A 26050-nucleotide genomic window follows, 5' to 3' on the forward strand; every position below is an offset into this window, starting at 1 on the left:
ACGAGCTCGCGGCTCATTTCATTTTAATGATATTATAAAACTGTAATTCATATAGTACTGCAGATCTTTTTTTTAATAATCTACTAGCTAATGCTTAAATGAAGCTATAGCTAAATAGAGGCTCATAGTATACCAGCAAATACTATAAAGTTATACAATGGAATAAAACACGCGCGAATACGTAGTACACGAACAATCTTGAATCTTGAAATTATATAGATGCATTCAACATGCGTCCGGCGCATCCGGTGCAATCGTGTTGAGCGATGCACCGGTGTTCGAATCCCAGCCGGGTACCAATTTTTCTAATAAAATACGCATTCGACAAATGATCACGATTGACTTCCGCGGTGAAGGAATAACATCGTGTAATAAAAATCAAACCTGCAAAATTATAATTTGCGTAATTACTGGTGGTAGGACTTCTTTGGAGTACGCGCGGGTAGGTACCACCACCTTGCCTATTTCTGCCGTGAAGCAGCAATGCGTTTCGGTTTGAAGGGTGGGGCAGCCGTTGTAATTATACTTGAGACCTTAGAGAACTTATATCTCAGGGTGGGTGGCGCATTTACGTTGTAGATGTCTATGGGCTCCAGTAAGCACTTAACACCAGGTGGGCTGTGAGCTGATCCACTCACCTCAGCAATAAAAAAATCATATTTATCTAAAAAATAGTGTAAAGTATCAATAACAAACATAATATACATAGGATACCGTAATGAATGTAAGTTCTAGCAATTAAAACATACGTAACACCGTAAAAAACTTAGTACTTAATACTCAATACTGTATCAATACTACTTAATACTGTATCAATTATTGGCATAATACTGTTATTGACTATTATGTTGACTTGACATGCCCAATGTGATCATTATGAATTAAAAGAAATGTTTTTTAATAAAAGTTGATTTATTTTCATACTAATCAGTAAGTATATATAGAGGTAGCCGAATATCAAAACGAATAAACGACCTGTGGGTTAACTTAAGGTGTTAACAGTTAAATAATGTAGCGCTGGCTCATCTGCATTATACAGTTTTTTCAACGTTTCCAAAACTCGAGACTGTATGAATTCTACCTGGAAAGATCCGTTTTAATTATAAATATATTTTTTTAAAGTATACAATATTCACGTTTATCAACGATGTTTTTGTTGTACCTGATGAGGTGGACAGTATCCGTCTTCCGTCGACCTTGCTACGGTTACCAAAATAGGCGGCGGAAGATTTTGCAAGAGTGGCGTTAGTGCTTCAACGACCATTTCTTCAATCTCTAAATCGGAGCTAATATGGTAAGGTAATCCGCCTTGATCTCTGGTGCATCCTCCGGCATAGACAGCCCACCAATCCGGGGTTTGGTTAAGTTTTTCTGCTTCGACTAGAACTTTCGCAGCTAATTCGGATACCTTAAAACACACACGCAAAAACAATAAAGCCTCTTTGTTTAGTATCTTTTAATAAAAAAAATCGGTAAGTGTAATTCATATATACCATATAATACAATTGTGTTTTTTCGTATTTGTAGCCATCTAAACTATTGTTTTCCTCGAGATACTGGAACAAGTTTTCGAGTTCCTGTATTTGTCGTTCTCGTAGCTCGACAACTTTCTCTACTGTTGCCGCGTCGTCGTTATCGGGGAGTACGAAGTCAAATATCGGTTGTAAGCGATCGTACAAACCAATATTTTCGTATAAACTTAGAAATGGATTTCCAGTGCTAAAATAATCCAAGTCTATATCTAAAACGTACGGTTCTGATATATTTAATCTTTTTGCAAAGTTAACTATGCCTTCGGCGTTTTTGGTTTTAGGCGTTAGTTCCTCGACCGTTAATTCGAATTCTTTTGCATTGATAAGTCGTGATGAGTATAACGCGTCAGAGAGAAAATAAGGTTCTTTGCAATCAACGCGTAATAGTCCAGTGTCGGGTTGATCGCCCACATTAATGACTCGAGAACCGTCAGTTATTTGTTTTGCCCACGGAGGCCTTAACCACAATACGCGATTTATGTGGCCTGCTGATACAGCGGGCACAATCCAGTTTTCTATCTGCAGCAGAGGCAGAAGCTTTCTCCCAGAGCGTGCTTCTTCTCCTTTCAATTTGCGATCAATTAACATGTCTGGATGTGCATCCAAATGTAGAAGAGTGGTACCCTCGACAGGCAGTTTTTTCCCTCCTATTGCCGAATAAATGAATTGCAAGGCATCATTGTGTTCTTCAACAACATAAATTGGTATCTTGTCAAATCTTTTAGATGGTACATTTTTTTTTGTTAAAATTTCCGACATATTGGTGATTTTAATCTCAATTACCCTACTGACAAGAGCATTCTTGAATTTTTACCCAGTGTAGGTACCTGTAATCATTTATACAAATTATACCTTTACTTTTTTTCCTATCTAAGCTGGTAACCTAGCGGGATATGCCAGCGTAACATAACAGGGCGAGGAAAAAATATTCGGAAAAGCGATAACAGCTAATTTTAAAAACCTAGTTTTAGAGAAAACAGTGAAGAATTAATAACAATTGTTTTTCAATCAACTATGGCCATAGCCCATCTAAAAAATGTGTACCAAAAAAGTAACTACATTATGGGTGCAGTCGCGTACCGCACATCGCGAGCTGTTATTTTAATGTACCTAATTATAGATAAATGGCTTGTCTTATTTTTCATGGTTGTGTAGATTATCCAAGGGCTTTGTAATTCAGGTCAAGATTGTTTGTTTACCGTGAAAATGGGAAGTTTTATTCAATTTATGTCTGTAGTGGTGTACTAATACATTCGTCAGACATTGCGTCAAGCCCTTTTGTGGCGCAGTATGCGGTAATTCCATTCGAATCTATTAGGGTGTGGTGTTTTACCCCGCGGGTTTCATCAAAACGATCCATGAATGTTTTCCATTAGCGTGGGCAAACTTCCGGGCGGCGCGATGCGTAGTTGCGCGATGCGCCCCTATGGAGGCCGGGGAAGGAGGGGTGTTGTGACGGCAGGCAGGGTCGATACTGCGAGTCTCTGACGTCATTACGCTACTACGCCCGTCCAAACAGACCCCCGCGAGCGCACACCTCTCCCTCGTGACCTATTGCGCCACAGCGCCCACCTGGGTCAAGGTATAGAAGCCGCACAGGATCCGCCCAGATGCAGACTCTATTGACAAGCTGGTGATTCGGGTCACCATGTATATATATATATATTTGACACTGACAAAGCTAGTTATTCATTGAAAATAAGGAATTGGAGAAATATTTGCACCTTGTAATTAAAATTATGTGTAGGTATGCAAGAAAATTACACGTTATCGTTTTATAAATATATTTTCATGACCATATATTGTAAATATTACATAGTATGAATACGATAAACGTATATTATCGGTGGATAATTGAAGAATTTTGTAAAAATCTGACTCGCGCTAACGATATTTTCCAAGAAATCTTGTGTTCACATTTATGTTTAAATATGTGAGCCCCGTTTGTTTATAAACGTAACATTACAATTAAACGGGTTAAATCACGCTCTGACAGAGCTTTACATTAAGCTTTACTTTAGACTAATAACAGGATTATAGCTATTATTGACAAGTGTTCATTTTGTTAACACGTATGCTAACTGATTGCGTCGCTGACCCATTAGCACGGTAACGGGTATATTCGTGTAGGTAATGGTGTAATGCTATATTCCCGGTCCCAGTTACTTTGTCACTTAAGTATGTTTATAAGAAACAATAAATAACAAAAAAATAATTTAATTCGGATAGTACGGATTTATAAAAATAAAATAAAACGCTTTATTAGCAAATCGAAGTTTGTTCTTATACAGGTTATTCTAATCGAGAATTATCAATAGGCCAAAGTGACAAAACGATTGTATAGTCAGAAATCCGTGATATGTATGCAGATTAACCTTATAGTAAGCGAAAATTTGGTTGAAAGGTTCCGTTACATGGATATCTAAATGAGATAGATACAGGGCAAGTTAATAAAAACGTGTTAAGAAGAGAAAATTCGATTTTACTGCCAGAAATTATTGGAGAGCTGAATTTGAGCAAGAAACTAAGACTAGTCAATCGATGACCCGACTGACCCAAAGCTATTATAATCAGGGGATAGGACGTACAGCCTCGGTCTCCTCCATACTTCTACTGATTTCCCATTAATCGTCCATAGTAAAATAACCGTGCCTTATTATTAAATGAGTAGAATTTAATTTTCCTTTTTTTTCCTTACCTATTCGTTGGTAGTCTAAGAGGCTATTTATTCCTCCTTCGCACTGACGAGTAGTTCACGGTGAACTCACGGGCTCAACCTGAGAGAATTTGCTAACACTAGCCCTAGCAAGAGCGGTGCTTCTCAGAATCTAGCTCCGGTTTGGAATCACAGCCCACTGAGGAGATCCGGCGGGAAAGTCATCCTATATCGAGCATTGTATACGAATATTGTACTTTGTTTTACTTCGGTAATGTGTTTGTTGGGTATATCAAAAAACTGCGGAATTAGGCAATTTTCATAATGTTAGATTGAGATTGAGATTGATTAATGTGAGAAATGAGGAAATAATTAAGTTAATCATTTAAGAACAACTTAACCCTATCATATTATTAACCCCGTATTAGCATCATTTTTTTTTTAAATCCAAAAATGACAAAATTTGAGCCATATAAGCGTCATTTTGTGGGAACTTTTAATTTACTTTTTTAATTTAAAAAAATCTGCACCCGAGGCGCATCGATTGCTCGTAGAAGCATATAATGAGGCTGCCTTGAGTGAGAGAACATGTCGTGAGTGGTTTCAAAAGTTTAAAAACGGTGATTTTGACATAGAAGACAAAGATCGCAGTGGAAGGCCAAAAATTTATGAGGATGCAGAATTGACGGAATTATTAGAGGAAAATTCGTCTCAAACACAAAATGAACTTGCATTTTCTCTAGAAGTCACTCAGCAAGCAGTCTCACATCGTTAAAATCGTTTAAAGTGGATACATTATGATAATCCAATAAGAAGAAAATCATGGGGACTACCTGGCCACGCGTCAACATCCACAGCAAAACCGAATATTCATGGAAAAAAACTCATGCTGTGTATTTGGTGGGATCAGCTGGGTGTGGTGTATTACGAGTTGCTTAATCCAGGCGAAACAATCACTGGAAATCTCTACCGAACGCAATCGATGAGATTGAATCGAGCTCTGAAGGAAAAACGCCCTCAATACTACTCCAGACATGACAAAATTATTCTGCTCCATGATAATGCTCGTCCGCATCTAGCGGTACCGGTGAAACTTAAAAACACTTAATTGGGAAGTACTACCTCACCCGCCGTATTCACCAGACGTTGCGCCGTCTGACTATCATCTGTTCCGGTCAATGGTTCATACTCTGTCGGAGCAGCGGTTTACATCATATGAAGATACCAGAAATTGGGTTGATTCGTGGATAGCCTCAAAAGACGAGGAGTTCTTCAGACGTGGAATCCGAACTCTGCCTGAGAGATGGGAAAAGTAGTTGCTAGTGATGGACAATACTTCGATTAAATTTAAATTACCGTTCTTTCATAATATTATTTTTTCGACAAAAAACGGCGCGGCGGCGTAAACTTATTTGTACTCCTAATATTATAAATGGTATAGAGGAAAATACTTGGTCTAGGTAAATTATCCAAGACGGAAACAGGGGATTGCGTTTGTTTAGACTAAAAATAATCCTCTTTTTTATTTATCAATTCTAGAGAATTACGCATGGATATTTTAGTATTTTACATGCGCCTTAAGCTTAAATTCACTAACCATTTAGTTGCATTTCAAAAGTAAAGGAAATGTTTTTGCGGTGTAAAAGTCTTGTCATATATTTTGTAACACCAAAATTTTTGATCTTGTTTCCGCAAAATTCGCCGTTCACATGCCTTCTGTCCGACTCTGCTCAACACATATATGACGTTAGCGATTGTATTAGAATGATGGCTATCCTACCCTTCAAACTGCAAAGTCTGAGACTTTTTATAGAAATGAGCAAGACATTGATGGATATTAGTTGTAAGGAGTATTGCAAAGCATATTGGTTTGGTACCAATACCAAGACGTATCCACGTTAGTAGTTGGACAAAGTTATGGATTGGGTAGATTTGATAGTTATGGTTTGGGTACGACAGTAAGATACTATTTGTTGATATGTTGAAGTGGCTAGAGGGAGTCAAAGTTAATAGACTTTTCACACCTACTGCAAGATACTTGAGTTTGAAAACTCCTTAAACTCTTTTAGAACCAAAATAAGTCAGAGGTTTTTAAATAATGCATGTTCAACATGTTCAGCATATAAATTAAGGACAAAGAATCAGGTACACTTCCACTAGACAGTATATCTTAGTTTTTCTTCTTGCAAATATTTGCTTTAGCTTTAGATTTGATTATTCCATCTCTTAAAACTATAAAATAGTAACAAAACTAAAAAAAGAATTTTATAGTTTCATTTATAAGGAAATTTTTTTAATAAAATTAAAATGGGTGCTGTAGTTTAATTATTTAACAATATTGAGTACTGCACATTCAGTTTTGAATATTAGCTTTTAACACGCTATGTTAAGAAAACCACTTCTTCCGACTGTAGATAAGACTAGCCTTTTTCTGCAATTCAACATTTTAAATGACTTGTGTATTGCTGAAAACAATCAATAGTGCTTTTTCGGTCCCTACAAGAAATAATCCAACCACTTCAGGTTTCAGACCACTTCAGCACTGACCTCATTTGCTAGAGGTGTGAAGCCTGTTATAGTTATCTATGTAATTTGCCAAATTTTATACAACTTTAAACACAATATACAAAATATGCATGGTCATTTATTTTAAAAAAAATTATCTATTTACATGATTTCAAATTATAATTGTTATATAGTTTGTTTTGTAATTTGCATTATTAAAATTTTATTCTTACTCACACAAAATAACTTGTACTTTATTCAAGAAGTTACTTTACTTTATTGTATGTGATTTTATGAATGAATTCCTAACGGTTAATGAACTTGCCCAACTCTTCACAAATTCATTACTTGTGATTCAATTGAACTGTTGCTATTTACAAACCTTGGTAAATTACTGTACTTGATTACTTTTAGTCCGATAGTATTCTTTTTTAAATTTATATATATTGCTTAGGTGTGTTACCTGATGTTAAGGTTACCAGAGCCCATGGACATCTACAAAGTAAATGCCGCCACCCACCTTGAGATATGAGTTGTAAGGTACAGTACAGTACAATGGCTGCTCCACCTTTCAAACCGGAACGCATTAAGAAATAAGCAGGGTGGTACCTACCCATGCTTACTCACAAGTCCTACCACCAGTAATTACATAAATTATAATTTTGCTAGTTTTATTTTTATTACACAATGTTATTCCTTCACTGTGGAAGTCAATTGTAAACATTTGTTAAGTATTTATTTCATTAGAAAAGTGTGATTTCAATTTGATAATGAAAATAGGTATATTTTGAGATCAGACTATGGAAGTAAGAAGCACATTTTCAACCTACATTTACTCTATCTTAATTTGACTGACTCATATCATATGGTTTTGTTTTTTTTTATTCTTCCATCAGTATATATTATGTAGTACTAATTCAAATGCAATTAAATTAATAATAAATTCAATTAAAAGTATCTAAGTAGTAATAATTCTGTGCATGAGGTTTCAAATTTCATATGCATCAATGCATTTTCATAAATATAATCTTTTTTCCTACCTATTCTGGTGACCTCGAGGGAGATACTAATTTCACCGAACTAGTAGGTGAGCTCACGGGTTTCTAATCTGCTGAATTTGTTAACACTAGCCCTAGCAAGAGCAATGCCTAGCAGAATCTGTCACGAGATCGGAAACGCGACCCACTGAGAAGATCCGGCGATAAACTCAGTGGGCTGTCTGAGGATTAATTTGGTCGTCGAGCCCTGTTTTGACGAGCGACCAGCGAGAACAGTGACCGGAGCTTGAGGTACCTAAAAGCACCGAGTGGGCATCAGGAGGATTCTAAATGACGTGTTTAGGGCGACGACGACTGTTTACCGTTCGGTCCGCAGTATCGGGTATATAGTTACAGGCGCGGCGGCCACGAGAAGAGGGATATTTACGTGAAGATATTACTATGACTTACTGTGTTGTGTGACAGATGGGTTAGGTTAGTTTATTCTTGTTACGATTTTACCTAAAGGTACTTAGATTCTTCAATTTAATAGTTTAACATAGAAAATATGTACACATAATATTTATTAAATTAGTAAATTTCGTTTATGTATAAATCTATTAATAAAAATGTAGGTAGGTATTGTCTCAAATATATTAAGTGTATAATCTATGTATTGAATTGTATTGACAGACGACAGTAGTTGACACTGTTGACAGTACTAGTTCTATTTTTCCAATCGGAAAAGCAAAGGCATCATACCATGAAGCCTAATCTTCTGTATATAATTTTTTCATTTGAAATACTAATTAATTGGCATGAAAATAATATAACTGTAGTCCACTTAGGGTAAAGTTAAATAGATCACTCGTGTAATATAATTTTTAAGACGCTTTTATTAGCTTCAGACGTATGTATGTAACGAAATCTTTGAATATGATTTTGACCCCTTTCAAAATGTCGGATTAACTCGAAATTTGGTATACTTGAGTCGACTATTATCAAAGGCGGCAATCTGACTTTTGGACAATGATTGGTAAATCAGAAAAACGAATTATTGACTTTGTGTTCCATTGGCAGTCACAAAACTCTTCGGAACGACATCTTAGATAAATAACAGGTTAACTATTAACCTTTATTTAATGCAGGTTTTGAACCGTATTCTTTGAAGGAGACGATTATATTCAAATAAATCTGTATTGAAATATCAATAAAAAAATTTTGTCCAAATGCACAGATTGCCACCTTTGATAATAGACGACTCACTTATAAGGACTTTAAGGACCGAAGACAATGCAATATTAAAAAATCATACAATAAAATCATTTTTTCTTACACTATTTTTAATTCAAATTTATTAAAATTTATTTTCTATTTTTTAGCTGGATTTTCTATAAAAGCGTATTTTGTTAGTTTTTTAAAACTATTATTTATTTTTCATTTTTTTTATAATGGAATAGTTGGACAATTGATTCAGTAACTGAATTTAGAACAGTGTAATCAGAAGCTTCTAAGTTTGCTTCTGAATTCAGCCAAGTATAATAACCTCATAAGTCTGCAGTACTGTGGACAATCAAAAAGCAACGACAAATATTGCAAATATTGAGCAATATTTACAATTTGACTTGGTCAGAAAATAAAATAAAAATTAAATAGTAAAGATCAGTATAATCACTAGAAGAAAAAGTAGAAGATAGTATTAAAATTCCAACTAGTGTTTACATAATATGTATATTATTATGGTCTTTGCTTCATAGTAAAAACGAAACCTGAATTTGCAGACCTCAATAATTTTAGGGATCTAAGAAGCAACGTGTTGCGTGTCCAATTTTGCAACAACCTTATTTGCAATCTTATATAGTTCAAATTATAAAACTTTTAGCCCTTATTTTAGAATTTTCTTTTAAGAGAGTAGGTCTTTTGTTCTCTTAAGAATTATTTTTGGACATCACTAGAAAATGGAATAAAAATAATCGATGGCTCAACCTAGATATTCGAATACGTAAAAAAGCATACGATAATACAATCGAATCGATATTTAGAATCTGGTATTAACGAGATATTAACTATTGCGTGCAGTTTACTATTTACTAATTGAGTCGTCTATTATCAAAGGTGGCAATCTGTGCATTTGGACAAAAAAATTTTATTGATATGTCAATACAGATTTAATTGAATATAATCGTCTCCTTCAAAGAATACGGTTCAAAACATGCATTAAATAAAGGTTAATAGTTAACCTGTTATTTATCTAAGATGTCGTTCCGAAGAGTTTTGTGACTGCCAATGGAATACAAAGTCAATAATTCGTTTTTCTGATTTACCAATCATTGTCCAAAAGTCAGATTGCCGCCTTTGATAATAGTCGACTCAATTACTAGTTATGCCGGAAAATAATGATCAAAAACATTTAGTGAATAAAATTCTGTATGAGTCCACTTAAAACTTTATTAATATGTATTACACATGGCAAATACAAATTGGGTCCAAATTTAAAGTGCTCATGATTACTTTGTGATAAATTTAAAACAATCGTGAAAACAAAGATTCTTCTTGATGATTAGAAAACAAAAATCCATGTGAATGTAGAAAACACAATTTTATACTAAACAGAATATAAACTAGTTTATAGCAAATTAATTGTATTTACTTAAATTTAACATTTTTATTTTCATAAATGCTTTTTCTTTTACATTGAGAGCCTTTCATTTGAGACTTGCACCTGTCCTGTTCATGTGGTTTATGATCTTCCGTTTGTTTGATAATTCACTTTCGATACTGTTATTTATCACTTAACCTATTACAATGATTCCAGTTCAATGTCACTAATTATAATTACGTTGATAGATTTTATCTACCGTTTCACTATGAAGCGCGAAGGAAATTATTAAATTAATGACATAAAACTTCTTATTCGCTACGGCTTAGTGCGGGGTGGGTATATATTAATAAAAGATTTGATATTTTATACTTACCAATAATATAGTGAACTCACTTTGTACTTTGTTCACGTAAAAAATACACCAAGTTGCGGTGTTCCTACGCACCTACATATATACCTAATGTTATTTTTAAAAAAAAGAACACTTATGTCGCCGTAATACATTTCTCTGTCAATGTGATTATCAAAATATTTTAAACTTATATAATAATATATGTATAATAGACGATAACTTAATTTTGGAACTGTTTCCCGACGACAATTTCCATGGTTCAATGTTCAAATTTGAAATTAGGTTTTTCAATACGCGTACAACAGGGCCACAGTTTCACTATTAATATTATAGTCAATTTACGGCAGTTTCAGCGCTGTGTCGACGAAAGCTTTTTAACAAACACAAAATGTCACAATCAAGAGATAAATGTAATAAAATGATTCACTGAAAGAAGACCCACCCACTATGCAGTATTATTACGAAAAACATAAATGACGTCAAAGAAATTTAAAATAGGACATTATATCGGTTACGTCTAAAGCTTTGTACTTTCCGAGGCACCTTATTTTCTTTAAAACTACTTTATGAAACAAACCACAAATATGACAGACAGAGCGCTGAAGCTGGCTGAAAAGTTGTTCTAGAGTTAGATATTGCCCATAGGGCAGAGTCGAAAGATCCCAAAGGAAGAAATATGAGGCACCGAGTATCTTCACCCGGATGGATTTGTCCAGGGCGTGACCGACGACTCTTTACATGATGCGGCAATTCTCTTCACCTTCGCGGATCTCTCCGATCTGAAAGTGGTAGTTTAAAGTTATTTTAAACATTTTGTTACTAAGATTTTTAACAACCCAAACAAACGTAAATTTTTGACAACTAACTTAACAAAGTATATAACCTGAACTTAATATACAATACAAAAAGATTAAGATCTTCCACCGAGCAGATGACTTTGCTCGGAAGAGCTACGACTGACGGTCTGAATGTTGTTCGGAGTTTTATTGATATGTGAGCTTGCCTTTTAATCATCGTTAGGATTAGGGATTGTCTTATTGTTATTATTTATGGATATGGATTATTTTGGAACGAGCTATTATTACTGTTGAAAACATTTCGGATTGCCATTTCATTTATATATATTTTTAGTAAAATTACCTGTTCTCGGCGCGGATACTTGTGTGCGAGCTCGCGGTGTCTCTGTGCGCTCGTGCTTATCTGTCGTCGTTGACGTTCAGAAATTGCGACTTCCTAAAAAATAGTAAAAGACACGCTTTAATTTACAAGGAATGGGCTAATTACATATTTTGTAGTCCCATAACTGATGTCAGGTATAAAGGAGGCGAGTTGATTAGTTGTTGAATACAAATTATTATTTAGTCAAAATGGGATAGTATAATTTTGACAATTTTCACTCTACTATTATTATTTCCAACGTATTTGCTTCGTATTCGAAACTTCAGGTATAATATATAAAAAAAAGAATAAAAACTTGAGATTAAATCGTAAATGAAGTCAACGTTCATCTATCTATATATATAAAAATGAATTGCTGTTCGTTAATCTCGCTAAAACTCGAAAACGGCTGGACCGATTTGGCTAATTTTGGTCTTGAATTATTTGTGGAAGTCCAGAGAAGGTTTAAAGGTAGATAAATATGAAAATGCTCGGGATTAAATAAACATAACAATTTTGTTTTTCCTTTGATGTGTCCCCAGTCGGGTGGATTCCTTTTGTTTGTTTTAAGTTTATTTTATACAAAATTTTAGGTCTTTTATTTATCGATAAAGGCACTAACTACGAAGTCTGCCGGGTCAGCTAGTTTTCAATAAAAATGCCTAATAATATTAGATTGCCTAATAACAATAGATAAGAGGTAGAACATTGTAATGAGCCGGACAAAATAAGTTTAAGTTGAAATCTAAGTTTTTTGTAAGTAACGACAGCAAATTATGAGTATACATATTTAAACAATGCACTACTGTGTGTACCTCCTGTTCGTTGTTGAGCAGAGCCGTGGTGAAGGTATCGGCCACGAACCACTTCTGTCCCTTCATGACGATGTCGTGCGGCGGGTCGTGCGAGGCGCCCGTGTCGGCCGACCACACCGTGCTCACGGCGCCCGGCTCCAGCTTCACGGTGCGATGGAATTTGAACACGGTTTCTTGATCACCCGCCTTGCGCAGGATCTGATATCCGCCGAGGCTTAATTCCTATTCAAAATTTTACTTATTATACCTCAATAATCAAGTTTACACTTATTAGATTAGAATAATAATAAGCCTTTTATTCCATGCAAATAGTAGGTTACACACATTTAAATATAAAGAAGAAAAGAAAAAATACTATTTCACGTAATTTTTTCCTCATGTTTTTTTTAGAGTATAAACCTATATAATGCTTTAAAAAAAATTACTATTACTAATATAATGTATTTTTTTTTTTGTTAATTAACAGTTTTGTTTTTCCTTTGAAGTTGTTTTTTATTTATCGATTGAGGCACTACGAAGTCTGCCTGGTCAGCTAGATGCGATAAATATGCGAACCTTCTTGCCCTTGTTCCTGATCTTCACGAACGTTCCATCGGGGCAGGCCTCGGCGACCTCGAGGTCTCCCTTGGCGCTGGAGGTGACGCTGAAGTCCTGCAGCGAGCGCTCCTCGGTCTCGTCGAGCAGGGTGCGCTTGCGTGCGGCGCGCAGCGGCGTGGCGCGGCGGGACGGCGTGACGCGGGACCCGCTGGCCGACGCGCTGCCGCTGCCTGACGCGCGAGACTCTCGCCCCGGCGACTGAGATGTCAGGTTTAACCTAACAATCAGATCATTATTATGTTATACCTTCTTTATTTTTCTTTAATAAATTTATGTATTTCATTATATATGTACGTGTATGTATATGTGTAATTGTGTATTTATATAGTCTGATATATTATGTATTAGTGTTTTTATTTATTATTATTACTATTATTGTTATTGTGTATTGTATCAATAAGTAAATTGATTAGACTGTACTCTTCTATCCACCTATGTAAAGCTCACCCTCTTCAAGAACGGTTAGCTGGTAGATAACTCAATTGTTGAGTTATGCTCGCCATTTTATAACTTTTCGCAATTATAAAGAATAAAGAGAAACATATATTATATTTACTAACGATCACGCCACGTTAACTGGTCCCGGGCTAAGTTCGTAAAGAACTTGTGTTACAGGTACCAGATAACGGAAATAAATTTAAGATTTTTATTATACACTTACATATATATAATATACATCTATAACCCTAGAAAAGACATTTCATATTTATCATAGAAATATCTTCGCTTGGCGGGATTCGAACCCGCGACCCCCTTGTGTAGTGACCATGTCACTTACCACTACATCAGACGGCCGTTGAATGCTTGCATAGGTAACATGAAAAATACAAGGAAAATGTTTGTGAAATTTCATTTTGCGAACAAATAAGGTAGTATGTTTTTGTAAATATTCCGAATATTTGCATTCGTTATCAACATCATTATGTAAAATGTTTGATGGCAGTTACAGCTTTATTATATAGGCACGTTTGGTTCAATAATAAAATTGAATAATTTATCTCAAACTGAACAACATTTAAAACAGCTTTACTTGTTAAAAATTAAAATAGAATGGTCGTGTTGCGTCCACCAGACGAACCTACAAGAAGCAGAAACAATATATACATATTCAAACCGACCTGTCTTCCTCTCCTTCAAGAAGTGCTCTGTAGGTAGAGATTTCACGGTCGAGCGATATCTTGATGTCCATGAGCGTGGCGTACTCCCGCAGCTGGGCGGCCATTTCGTCCCGGAGCCTGGCCAGCTCCTGCTCGAGGGAGGCGAGGTCCTCGGCGTGGCGGGCGCGTTCCGACTCCAATTGACGCTCGAGTTCGCGGCAACGGTTCTGTTTTCATAGCAATAAATTTCTTTTCTTTTTTTTTTCTTAATGCTCAGATGGATGGACGAGCTCACAGCCCACATCGTGTTAAATGGTTACTGGAGCCCATAGACATCTACAACGTAAATGCGTCATCCACCTTGAGATATAAGTTCGAAGGTCTCAAGTATAGTTACAACCGCTGCCCCACCTTTCATACCGAAACGCATTACTGTTTCACGGCAGAAATAGGCAGGGTGGTTGTACCTACCCGCGCGGACTCACAAGAGCTGTCTGTTCTGTCGTGAAGCAGTAATGCTTTTTGGTTTGAAGGGTGGGGCAATTTACGTTGTAGATGTCTATGGGCTCCAGTAACCACTTAACAACCAGGTGAACCTGATGAACACCAGATGTGAACTCGTCTACCCATCTAAGCAATAAAAAAAAGGTTGAAAACCACATATTTATGTCATCAACGTAATTTTATTATTAGGCACAAGTGCTATATGTACCTACGTTGACTACAAAAATTGACTATACTGATAAGCCACATAATGGGATGCCAATAATACTCATCTGTACATTAGTAGGCAGTCACTGTAGCCAAAAGGGGCTTTGAGTATTATTATTATTTTTGGCTACTAGACTTCTAATGTTGCTGCCATGAATATATACAATGTTAAAAACGACCTACAATTTAAAGTGTTGCAAAGGCTGTATAAAAATTTTCAAAGCCATATTGGTCATCATAACATTTGATGATGTCACCGATTACATCACCCATGACTTAATTGGCATTGATTAAATATGTGATTCAGAATAATGTAAGAAATCGTTTTCAAAAACTACATTATTTATACTACTTTTACATATTAAATATTGTCTGAGATTGTGCTTTACTTAAATATCTCAATTAAATCACATAATTCAGTAACGAGTCTCAACTACTGTGGTACAAATGCTTTTAATTCATAAGATGGTTTACATTCAAATCTGAAATGTTATTAATTATGACCTTCCAACTCCCCTTTCGTTTATAATTCTTAGTTCATTCATTAACCATAATAATATTAAGCTGCAGTTTGTCTGTCTTTTAACGAACTAACCCCTGTATATATATTGTGTGCGTCTTATTTGTTGTAGGTAAATCTAAAGAGATCCTGTCATCAAACATTCTTAGCTACTCACTTAATTCTTAGTGACTATCTGTGACCTTGCTCTTTCACGAAGTCCGCTATAGAAAGCAGAGTATTATATACATTTGACATTGGCGAAATCTAAAAGTAAACGCCGTAAACCTCAGAGATAGAAATATAAATTATGACCTTTCTCATTTATATCATAGCATAGGACGGTTCAATGCTAGTTCAGGTATACTCACGCTAAGAGCAGCATTTTTGTTCTCTAAATCATTCAGCTGAGAGTTGAGGGAATCGATGCGAGTGCGCATTGTGCGCAGTTCCTCGACGGCCACTGTTGCAGCGTTGCTGTTGCGGCTAGCTGCATTCTGGAGATTCTTCAACTAAAAGAACAATGTTTTTTTGAATGTTTATTGTCAATGTTTTTTTTTTTATCAAGTTGCATTTCCATTATAGTCGCTTTGGTCTAAAACATATTCTTGTTTATTATGTGTTTTTAGCACCCATAACATAAGATATACATAATTCTTTCCATTAACCCTTTGAGCGCGAACCATCGATAGTAAACTCTCTATGAATGCGTATAATGTATAGTAGGTATAGCGTCGGAATACCAACTTGTATGGACGTGTCTTAACGAGCGGATTTACAACGTTTTTAATAATTTAATAAAATTTATAAATGAGCTTTTTGTGTTTTTGTATTTTTTTTAAGTTAAAGTTTTTAGAAGGTCCTTTTTTTCTAAAATCCCTTAGCAATGATGCAAAATGAGCTGAGCACCAAAAGGTTTCAAGTAAGATACCTTATTTTCATAAAGCGCTTCGATTTCTTCGCGATTCGCCTTGATGTTTGCCTCCTGTTGTTCGCGTAATTCCTGTAGACTCTGCTGTAGTTTGGCCTCATATTGTTGAGCGAGGCGACCATCTGCATTTAGTAAAGTACTATTAGATTAAATAATCAAAATCATGAAACAGTAGTTTACTACCATTACAAATATTCCGTTTTTTGCCCATGAGGTCCGAGAAAGTTCTCATGGGTGGTGGTGGTCTCCTATCCACAGACCAATCGATTACCACAATATTAAGTATTGCTTAGATGGATGGACGAGCTCACAGCCCACCTGGTGTTAAGTGGTTACTGGAGCCCATAAACATCTACAACGTAAATGCGCCACCCACCTTGAGATATAAGTTCTAAGGTCTCAGTATAGTTACAACAGCTGCCCCACCCTTCAAACCGAAACGCATTACTGCTTCACGGCGGAAATAGGCAGGGTGGTGGTACCTACCCGTGCGGACTCCCAAGAGGTCCTACCACCAGTGATTACGCAAATTATGATTTTGCGGGTTTGATTTTTATTACACGATGTTATTCCTTCACCGTGGAAGTCAATCGTGAACATTTGTTGAGTACGTATTTCATTAGAAAAATTGGTACCCGCCTGCGGGATTCGAACACCGGTGCATCGCTACATACGAATGCACCTGACGTCTTATCCTTTAGGCCACAACGACTTCAAAGTCGGTAGTCTTACTTAAATTGTTGCTTATTGTGAGTAAATGTAGTTTCTTGAAAGCATTTAAAGTAGTCATTCATGAACAAGAAATGTATTTAAAGGATTAAGAGCTTAATAAACCACAAATACCTCAAACTTGCTCTGGAATAAATCCTGTTTAATCCTTATTAAATTTGGAGCAGAGAAGAATTACTAATATATAGTTTGACATGGTAGCTGATGTTGTCTACATACCGATCTCAGAGATTTCCACTTGACGACGAGTGCGAGTCTCCTGCAGCTCCTGTTGGAACACCTGGTCTTTGAAGGAAAGCTCCTCTCTGAGACTTTGCACCGTATTTTCCATATCAATGCGACAGAGCATCTCCTCTTCCAAAGTCTTACGGGTATCAGCATATAATTTACGCAGCTTCTCCAACTCCTTGGCGAGGTCCTGTTAATAAAACAGGGTATGGGTTATATTTGTTTTAAGGAAATTATTACAAATCTTAGCAGACAAAATCATTGCTGTGACAGTTCTATTTCCAAAGGAAAGATGTTATTTGATAATTTAGCGAAAATTCTGTTTTTCATTCTGGCAATAACATACCTTTGCCTCATCTTGCGCTTTCTTCTTATCAGCAAGGGCAGTATTGTATTTGTTGCTTTCCTCAGTGAAACGAGTCTCGTAGTGACGCGCCAAATTCTCTGCTTGAGTGCAGTCTTTTGTCTTCTTGTCTAGGCTGCAATTAATAATATTGTTTTTTCTAAATCAGTATTCGAAAAAATTGGATAATAACACTCATTTAAAGAGGCAAGAAAGTGAATAAGGGAAGGTAAAAAATTCACCAACTTCTGACAGCTTTGGAGTACAAAATATATGCTTGCACCTTTCTTTCAATGAAAAGAAATATCGTAATATGTGCGCTTCGGCTAAATGTATGATATTATCTCTATAGGCCCCGATAATTATTTAACAGTCAAGTGGATTGTGAGCACGACAAAAAGTCTCAAGAAAATAAAATTAAAATAAAAGATGACTGAGCAAATAAAATTGATTCAGCTTAGACACAAACAGTCACATTAAGTAAGTACGTAGTTGTACAACGTAGCAAGTAGGAACTTAATTAAATATTGATCTACATTTCAACTGAAATAATGTGTTAAGGTCAGTTCAAGGATATTTCAATTGTATTTTGTTTTTCTTCTAATTTTTACAACATATCAAAAAATGATTTTTTTTAAGCAAGCATAGATCACGACAAGTTAATATGTTTGTATAAACATTAACAGAGCCTTAACAATACTGTTTTTATTTAAATGTGTTATGTTAAATTAATATTGCGTAACAAGGTGTGGAATGCTATTATCAAACAACGACTACTCATTTCAATCGAAAAATGTTACGCTTATGAACATTATTCAAATAACCTTCATTTTGGTATCAAACCATATTATTAAAGAAACTTTAATTTGCTTAGACGGATCTAAGCTAAGCGAGCAGATAGAAACGATAGACTGCGCCGATGCCAAATTAAAGAAGAGGAAAGGTTATGCCTATTTTATAAGTAGGCCATGGAAACGTGCAACGGAAATAAAGTAGATAACCCGAAATTCTGTATTGATCGATGTCGTCACCGCGTTTTGGTTGTTTAAACATTGAGTTTTATTTAGGCGTGACATTATGTAAAGGGTATTCCGATAACTACGTGCGTGGTCGTAAGGTTGAAAGTTTTTATCATTGAGATCATACCTTTGAATAAATTTAAATTTTTGTTCAATTTCAAAGGAGTTCTGCAATGTTTTATTCAGAATTAAATGTTAAATTTAAATTCTTTTGTTGCGTTAGGAACATGTTTCTGAAGATACTTTTTTCGACGCTTCGATGTGAAAAATTGTCGATCAACCTTAGTAACTAAACGTTTAAATGAGTTTTAACAAGTCAGAGTTTATAAAATTCAAATAGATTCTTTTCATAATAAAATAAATGGAAAACGACGCGTTGTTTTTTTTTTTTTTCGGGACGTTACGTCATATTTTTTCGTACCAGTTCCTGCCGACGACGACGACTAGTAATCTATTTCTAGACTTTTTGTATGCGACTGTAAATATCTAAAGTGGTCAAGTGCGAATGAGATACAAAATAATATGGATTCTGCTTAGAGGAGTTTTTGTTTAGGAAATCGGTCATGTACATAATATGTAATCTAATTAGAAATTGTTTTAACATTTTTGTGAAGTTATAACATATTTAACATAAATTTTGAACTGCGTTTATTGTAACAAAATGTCTGGAAAACATGTTGACACAAACAGGTCGTACAAAATTTATAATTATTTCGGCGTGGACATAATAAAATTCATTTATTCCGTGCCTATTTCTGCCGTGAAGCAGTAATGGGTTTCGGTTTGAAGGGAGGGCAGCCGTTGCAACTATACTGAGACTTTAGAACTTATATCTCAAGGTGGGTGGCACATTTACGTTGTAGATGTCTATGGGTTCCAGTAACCACTTAACTGCAGGTGGGCTGTGAGCTCGTCCACACAACTAAGCAATAAAAAAAAAAGTATTTATGGACTCCTAAAAAATGAGGAATATAAAAGTCATAATTTTCATATTTAATATCAAAAGTAAACAATCTTCGTTTTTACTTCTGAAACAGTTGAACCCTAAAATATATATAGTGCGACCTACTTTTTTCTCTGTTTTCGTTCTTCGCGTTATTTTGCACGCGATCGCGGATACACAAATTGAATTCTTCGGCAAAGCTAGGTACATAGCGATACTTATTTTAAGCTCTCTTTAGCCAGATACAATGCGGGGGACGTTGAAGTAACATATGTCGGTCAAGCATACGAAATTATTTTCACCACGTGTTTCAAACAGTCTTTAGAAACTTATAGACTTTTAATGAATGCTATTTTTTACTTAGCGTGTGATGCTTTTATTGACTATGGAAACTACCGCAAAATGTTTTTTTTTTATATTTTAAAATTGCATTTATCTCGCGTATTGATAACAACTAAAACTCTCGCCATGTGTTATGTTAGGCTCAACATCGTCATTCCGTTTTATGTAAACAAGAGCATTACAATACCCGACAAGTGTGGGTTCGAGCCCGTTTTGGATCTCCTCATTTTATTAGAATACACTTGAAGAGCTGCATCATATTTACATTTTATTTATATAGCAGACCAAGTCAATATTTGTTTATGGTTTATGACATGCGTGGTCACAGCACGTTCAACAGGTGAAATACCACTTATTGCCATGAGCAATGTCATTGACATGTTTGAGCAAACGATGATAAATACCAGTTAAATACGAGGACTGAATTAATGGTGTCTCATTTCGTCACAACTTTAAATGCATCGATTACATCACGACGCTTGTAGTTAAATAAAAAATCTCATATTAACTTAGAGTCTTACATATGAACACAATCGTAGAGAATTGTTGACAATCTAATCACAGTTTTATTACTAACATAAAAAACAATGCTTAAGCAAGAAGATTATAAAACATCAGAATACAAGTGAATATTTTAGTCTTTACGTTTAGAGATGCTCTTCTAGCCTACAATAAATTGCATTGGATAGGCAGCGATTTATCTAGGCCCCTCTATATTATATAGGTACATATTTTCAGATACAAGAACTTTAAATGTGTATAATTTTTGATAATTTAATTAATTCTTTCAAGTTTTCAGCCGAAAACTCGTTTCCAAACGTTGTTCGCAAGTTTATTTCTTGTATTTATTTCGCTCAGCTCTCGTGTTTGATAGCTATAGTCTATTATACTATACAAATCACTTGCAGATATTTTTTATTATCCCTTTATTTTAAGATATAAGTTTTTGTTTGGATTATATATAAGCGTTGACATCGCCACGTGTTTATCAGCCCGTATGTATTCATACACCCTTGTTTTGCCCTGATCTCATTTTTATGATTCTATGAGATTTATCAAAGATTCAAGGCGATAAATTGAATTGAGCAAAAAAGAAAATATATATATTTTATAGCACTTTTTTTCATGATTACGCATTGGTATCTGCTGTACAATTACAACAAATTTATGTGTCATTTTTGATAGAAGGATTTATCAAGCTCGTGTTATTACGAGTATTTGTTATTTATCAAAATCTAAGCACGGATTTTTCTATAGTGTTTTTTTGATAGGAAGATCGTTTCTGCAAGATAAAATCGATGCCTCCAATGAACACTACTCTAACTCCAAATTCGTAGGTTTACAAGAGGAGAGTTTAAACGAAAAAAGTTGATAAATATATCTGAAATAATAAAGATTTTATGGTTTTTTCTTGTGTAACTAGCTGATTTACTCTTGCTTCGAACCCCATTAATAATGAATTTGTAATACTTTTAAAATAGTGAAGCGATTTGCGTGAAAAACGAAAATTTTAAAATTTTGAGTTAGAGTAGTGTTCATTGGAGGCATCGAAATATAATATAAAATGAAAGATAAATTGTACTTGTACGACCGAGCATCGCACTATGTTTCGTGCAGTCTGTTGATCATTTAGGTATTTATTTGCTGTCTAAAGGTATTGGATTAGGCAATTTTGTTTGGGGACTAAGCTATTTTAGTTTATCAACTACGGGTGTTTTTTTATAATAGTAAATACACATTAATAAACAAGGCTAAACAACGTTGGTATGACTAATGCATACCTTTTTTTTAAAGTTTGAGTCAACTTCAGGATGTTTTAATAAATATTAACCAGAGTGGGCTTCGAAGCGTGTAGGGTGGCTTACGTCATTTCAGGGTCAACGCCCGTATCCTTGATTAAGCAATAAAATTTTTGAAAACTATACTTCAACCATTCCAGTGACTATTTATTTATTTACATTAATTCGTTTTGACTTTATGTCGACTTATGTCGTCGTGGCCTAAAGGATAAGACGTCCGGTGCATTCGTGTGTAGCGATGCAACCAATTTTTCTAATGAAATACGTTCTCAACATGTTCACGATTTACTTCCACGGTGAAGGAATAACATCGTGTAATAAAAATCAAACCCGCAAAATTATAATTTGCGTAATCACTGGTGGTAGGACCTCTTGGGAGTCCGCACGGGTAGGTACCACCACCCCGCCTATTTCCGCCGTGATGCGTTTCGGTTCGAAGGGTGTGGTAGCCGTTGTAACTATACTGAGACCTTAGAACTTATATCTCAAGGTGGGTGGCGCATTTACGTTGTAGATGTCTATGGGCTCCAGTAACCACTTAACACCAGGTGGGCTGTGAGCTCGTCCACCCATATAAGCAATAAAAAAAAAAAACTTTCGAATTGAGAATAGATGAAACGAACATATTCTCACTACATATTAATATAATTTACATTTCTTTATTATAGCAGAAAAGGAGCAATTGTAATTGTACATGGCAAATTTTACTTATTCCAATTTTTTTTCCACATAATCTGAGTGAACTAGGCTATGGAACTCAAGAAGTGTGAAACCAATCAAAATAATTATAAAATATCAAAACAAATATGTTTCATATAATTAAAGAAAATGCAAGCATTGCGTAACATACATATAATATTAATACATAATTCTGTTTATATTCTGCACAAAATAGAAAATTAATTAAATAGACATATAATAGATAAGTATATACAATATAATACATATTATCAAGAATGATCACAAATTATGCAGTTACATTTTTTTCAGTTTTCCACTAGTTGTATACATAATTAAAACTATGTACTTCTACAGTATAATGTAGCATTTTTTTCAACATTATATTATTGGCAAAGTTTTAAATACACATATTCGTGGTCAACTAAAGTTATTTTATAACAACAAACGATAAACTGTTAAAATAATTTTGATTATTCTAAAGTTTGTTCATAGTGAAGACACAGTACACGGTAGAAACATGGTAAAACGTAATGGTTTTTAGTGTCGTTCAGTAATATTTTAATTAATAAATACAGACATAAATAATACTTTTACTACTAACAGCTAGTCCTGTAATTTCTTAACAACGGTGCACAAAATATATTTCTCAATTTCAATAGTCACAAAGAATGCGATGTCAGATCAAGGTTGTCTAACAGAATATAGGTATGTACATATCAGTATTTCTTTCCAAGGTTATTTTGTTGTATTAAGCATTTTTGCGAACTACATTTGTGTTTTTAGATCACGGCCATAATTCACTCATATTAAGGGATTATCGAAGCACATACAGAACACAATGTGAATACTAGCTCCCTGCATCTTAAGACATGAGGTCAAAAGCTTCCACCTACCACTGCTATAAAATTACAAATATTCAGTAAATACAGCTTAGATTTTGTATATTCTTTATATAATGACAAGTATAAGCTATGATAAATATGTGGATCTTCTCTTTCAATTATACAGAATTTGAATTTAGTTCACCGCATGAACCATGCATGCCTTTTCGGAACTAAGTGAAATTGTACACTTCTGTGTGCACACATATAGGTGTACTCAGCAAGAGATACCAAGGTTTGTCTTCAAATACTTCTTCTTTATGTAGTATTTGTTATCTTTAGACTAAAGTCAGTAAAGTTATTTTAAACTCAAAAAAGTACAAATCGCATATTTTTTTTAAATTCAAATAATTATGCCCAATTAATAATTATCCCCTACACCCCAGCAGAGGGTAATAGGAAAGCATGATGATGATGATGATGAATTATGGCCAAAATCGTGTTTATCGAAAATGTAAGCAAATTTTATTGCATGCACATATTTCATCATTTAAAGCATGACCTTTAAATGTATGATAATGAGTTAGACAGTAAACAAAAATGGTAAACTGCATCAAGGTGAATAATGAACTTGTATTTTTAATTATTTTAGAGTGAAATAATCTCAATGATCAAGGATTTTTTTGAAATTGAATTCATATGAAACTTTTTAAAGCAATTAATAAAGTGTCTCAAAGATTTTTTACTGCTTTTATTGTTGCACAACATGAATGCCACCACACACACATGAGGTCTATGTCTCAATTGTGTCGTAATTGCACAAATTGTAATTTGCTGCAAGTTTGATTTTTATTACACAATGTTATTCCTGCATGATGGAAATTATTAATACTCATGAATTAAGTACATAATTCATTAAAAGAAATGGTACCTGTTTGCACATTAAATGTGATTGTTTATTAGTTTTATCAATGTTTGTTTATAAGTAGAAATCTTTTTTATCAATTTAATCATTGGCATTATTGGTATTATTTATCAATGAAGTTGATTAAGATACTATGTTTACAAAGTATAAGAAATTGGAACTTTATTAAATGCTGTGGATTAGGAATGTGATTAGTTTGGTTAATTCGAGCTATGATGTCATGATGTCGTAAAAGCGAGGTCGCGCGCACTCGTCACACCGCACCCGCTAAGAAACGCCGACGATGACGTAAACTTTAAACTAAGGTTAGCCGGAAGAAGTTCCTCGTCTCATTTTATATACCTCAATAATTCCTAGATAAATGAGCAAATAACATTATTTCAACTCACCGCTTCTTCAGGTCGTCGTTCTCTTCGTACAATCTCTTCAAATCAATTTCAAGTTTAGCTTTCTCTCGAGATGTATCATCTAACAGTTTCCTGGCATCTTGGAGTTCATGCTCGTACATTCCTTTAATGTTGGAAACCTCGCGGGTGACCACCTCCTGTGTGGTTTGTATTTCACGACGTAATCCCGAATTCTCACTCTCCAACTGGCGTACTTTATCGATATAGGCAGCCAACCTGTCGTTGAGATTTTGTAATGCATCTTTCTCTTGCAAACGGCTTTGCCTGGTAGGACTAAGTGGACTGCTTGGACGACCGGCAGAACTAGAAGGGCGGCTTCCTACAGGAGTGCTAGATTGTAGCGGGCTTTGCTCTGATGACACAACACTAGCATTTGATGAAGATGTTACAGTTTTTCTTGTTTTTGTATACTTAGTGGGATACATTTTTGTCACAATAACAAACTTTGACACACAATAATGTATTTTCCACACGAAAGGCGAAAGAACTCCTTGCTCTTCTCAGTAAAACGCACGCAAACGATGAAACGAGCCAATCATGCCGCGATGAACCCAAGCTATTGTGGTCACGTGACCGTTGACTCATTTACAGTGTTACCAAAACATTTCTTATGGTCCCGTATGTCTTTGATTAATGGTTTCGAAGGTCGAAGAAAATATTATGTGAAAATTTCAGAAAATCAAAATAATAGACAGAGCTAGCATGTTAAGTGACTTATTAATTGTCTTTCTTATTCTGTAGTCTGACTTATTAAGTATTTAAAATTATTATTTAAAAAAAAACCTTAGTAAAACAGTTAAAACTTATTAATTTATTGTTGGACAGAGACAGGCAATTCATCCGGTATGAAATGGTTTTTTGTCTCTATTAACATCACAACGTGATTGGTGCTAAAAGGTTGAAATCTCAAGGGCTTAGTGTTTCAAACTTTTAACGTTGTCCTAGAAAGATTCTTATTGCCCGCTTAACTCATACTTTAGGACTAAGAACTTTTATTACGAAAAAGGAAAATAAAGTAAGAAAATTTTTGAATACAGAAAAAAACCATTAATTACCCCTCAAAAGTTTTTATCTACTAGGCTTTTCAAATCCCTACTAGTAGTGGTAAAATCATTAATATGGCAGCACTGAAAATTTGTATCGAAAAATGTACCGTACTTAAATAGTTTATTCAGTGGCCCTGTTTCTAGTCTTTTAAGTCATTTACTTAGTTCTTTCTACGAAAAGTAATTTGTACAATTGAATTAGGTACCTAATTGGATTTATCTAAAATTTGATAGAAATTAAATTGAATCCACTGAAGGTAGATCGGATTAATAGAAATAATTTCTCGATGAAATGTATGGAGTTTATTAAGAGTGCAGCACTGCAGTAGCAGTAA

At 34.8% G+C, this 26050-nt stretch overlaps 2 protein-coding genes across 14 annotated transcripts; both read right to left on the reverse strand.

Annotated features, from left to right (window-relative positions):
- Positions 1-893: 893 nt before the first annotated feature.
- LOC101743466 (UPF0489 protein C5orf22 homolog) lies at positions 894-8388 on the reverse strand. 12 transcript variants are annotated; one of them, XM_021350668.3, is made up of 6 exons: positions 8142-8353; positions 5786-5914; positions 5311-5484; positions 1494-2359; positions 1163-1408; positions 894-1081 (listed from the first exon to the last, which is right to left on the reverse strand). In XM_021350668.3, the coding sequence occupies exons 4-6, from the start codon at positions 2289-2291 to the stop codon at positions 983-985; spliced, it is 1143 nt and encodes a 380-aa protein (XP_021206343.1). In that variant the 5' UTR covers positions 2292-2359; positions 5311-5484; positions 5786-5914; positions 8142-8353; the 3' UTR covers positions 894-982. The 12 variants fall into 12 exon arrangements, with proteins under 12 accessions (XP_021206343.1, XP_062524733.1, XP_062524738.1 ...); XM_062668749.1 differs by lacking the exon at positions 5786-5914 and having other exon boundaries at positions 5316-5484; positions 8142-8356; XM_062668754.1 differs by lacking the exons at positions 5311-5484; positions 5786-5914 and adding an exon at positions 4231-4414 and having other exon boundaries at positions 894-1077; positions 8142-8354.
- Positions 8389-10104: 1716 nt separating this feature from the next.
- LOC101743323 (lamin-C) lies at positions 10105-25256 on the reverse strand. 2 transcript variants are annotated; one of them, XM_004930021.5, is made up of 10 exons: positions 24652-25256; positions 17736-17868; positions 17381-17579; positions 16433-16554; positions 15873-16013; positions 14313-14518; positions 13153-13411; positions 12598-12819; positions 11765-11857; positions 10105-11403 (listed from the first exon to the last, which is right to left on the reverse strand). In XM_004930021.5, the coding sequence occupies exons 1-10, from the start codon at positions 25092-25094 to the stop codon at positions 11359-11361; spliced, it is 1863 nt and encodes a 620-aa protein (XP_004930078.1). In that variant the 5' UTR covers positions 25095-25256; the 3' UTR covers positions 10105-11358. The 2 variants fall into 2 exon arrangements, with proteins under 2 accessions (XP_004930078.1, XP_062524731.1); XM_062668747.1 differs by lacking the exon at positions 10105-11403 and having other exon boundaries at positions 11657-11857.
- Positions 25257-26050: the final 794 nt, after the last annotated feature.

This window comes from Bombyx mori, chromosome 5 (genome assembly GCF_030269925.1).
Source record: "Bombyx mori chromosome 5, ASM3026992v2".
Classification (NCBI taxonomy): Eukaryota; Metazoa; Arthropoda; class Insecta; order Lepidoptera; family Bombycidae; genus Bombyx; species Bombyx mori.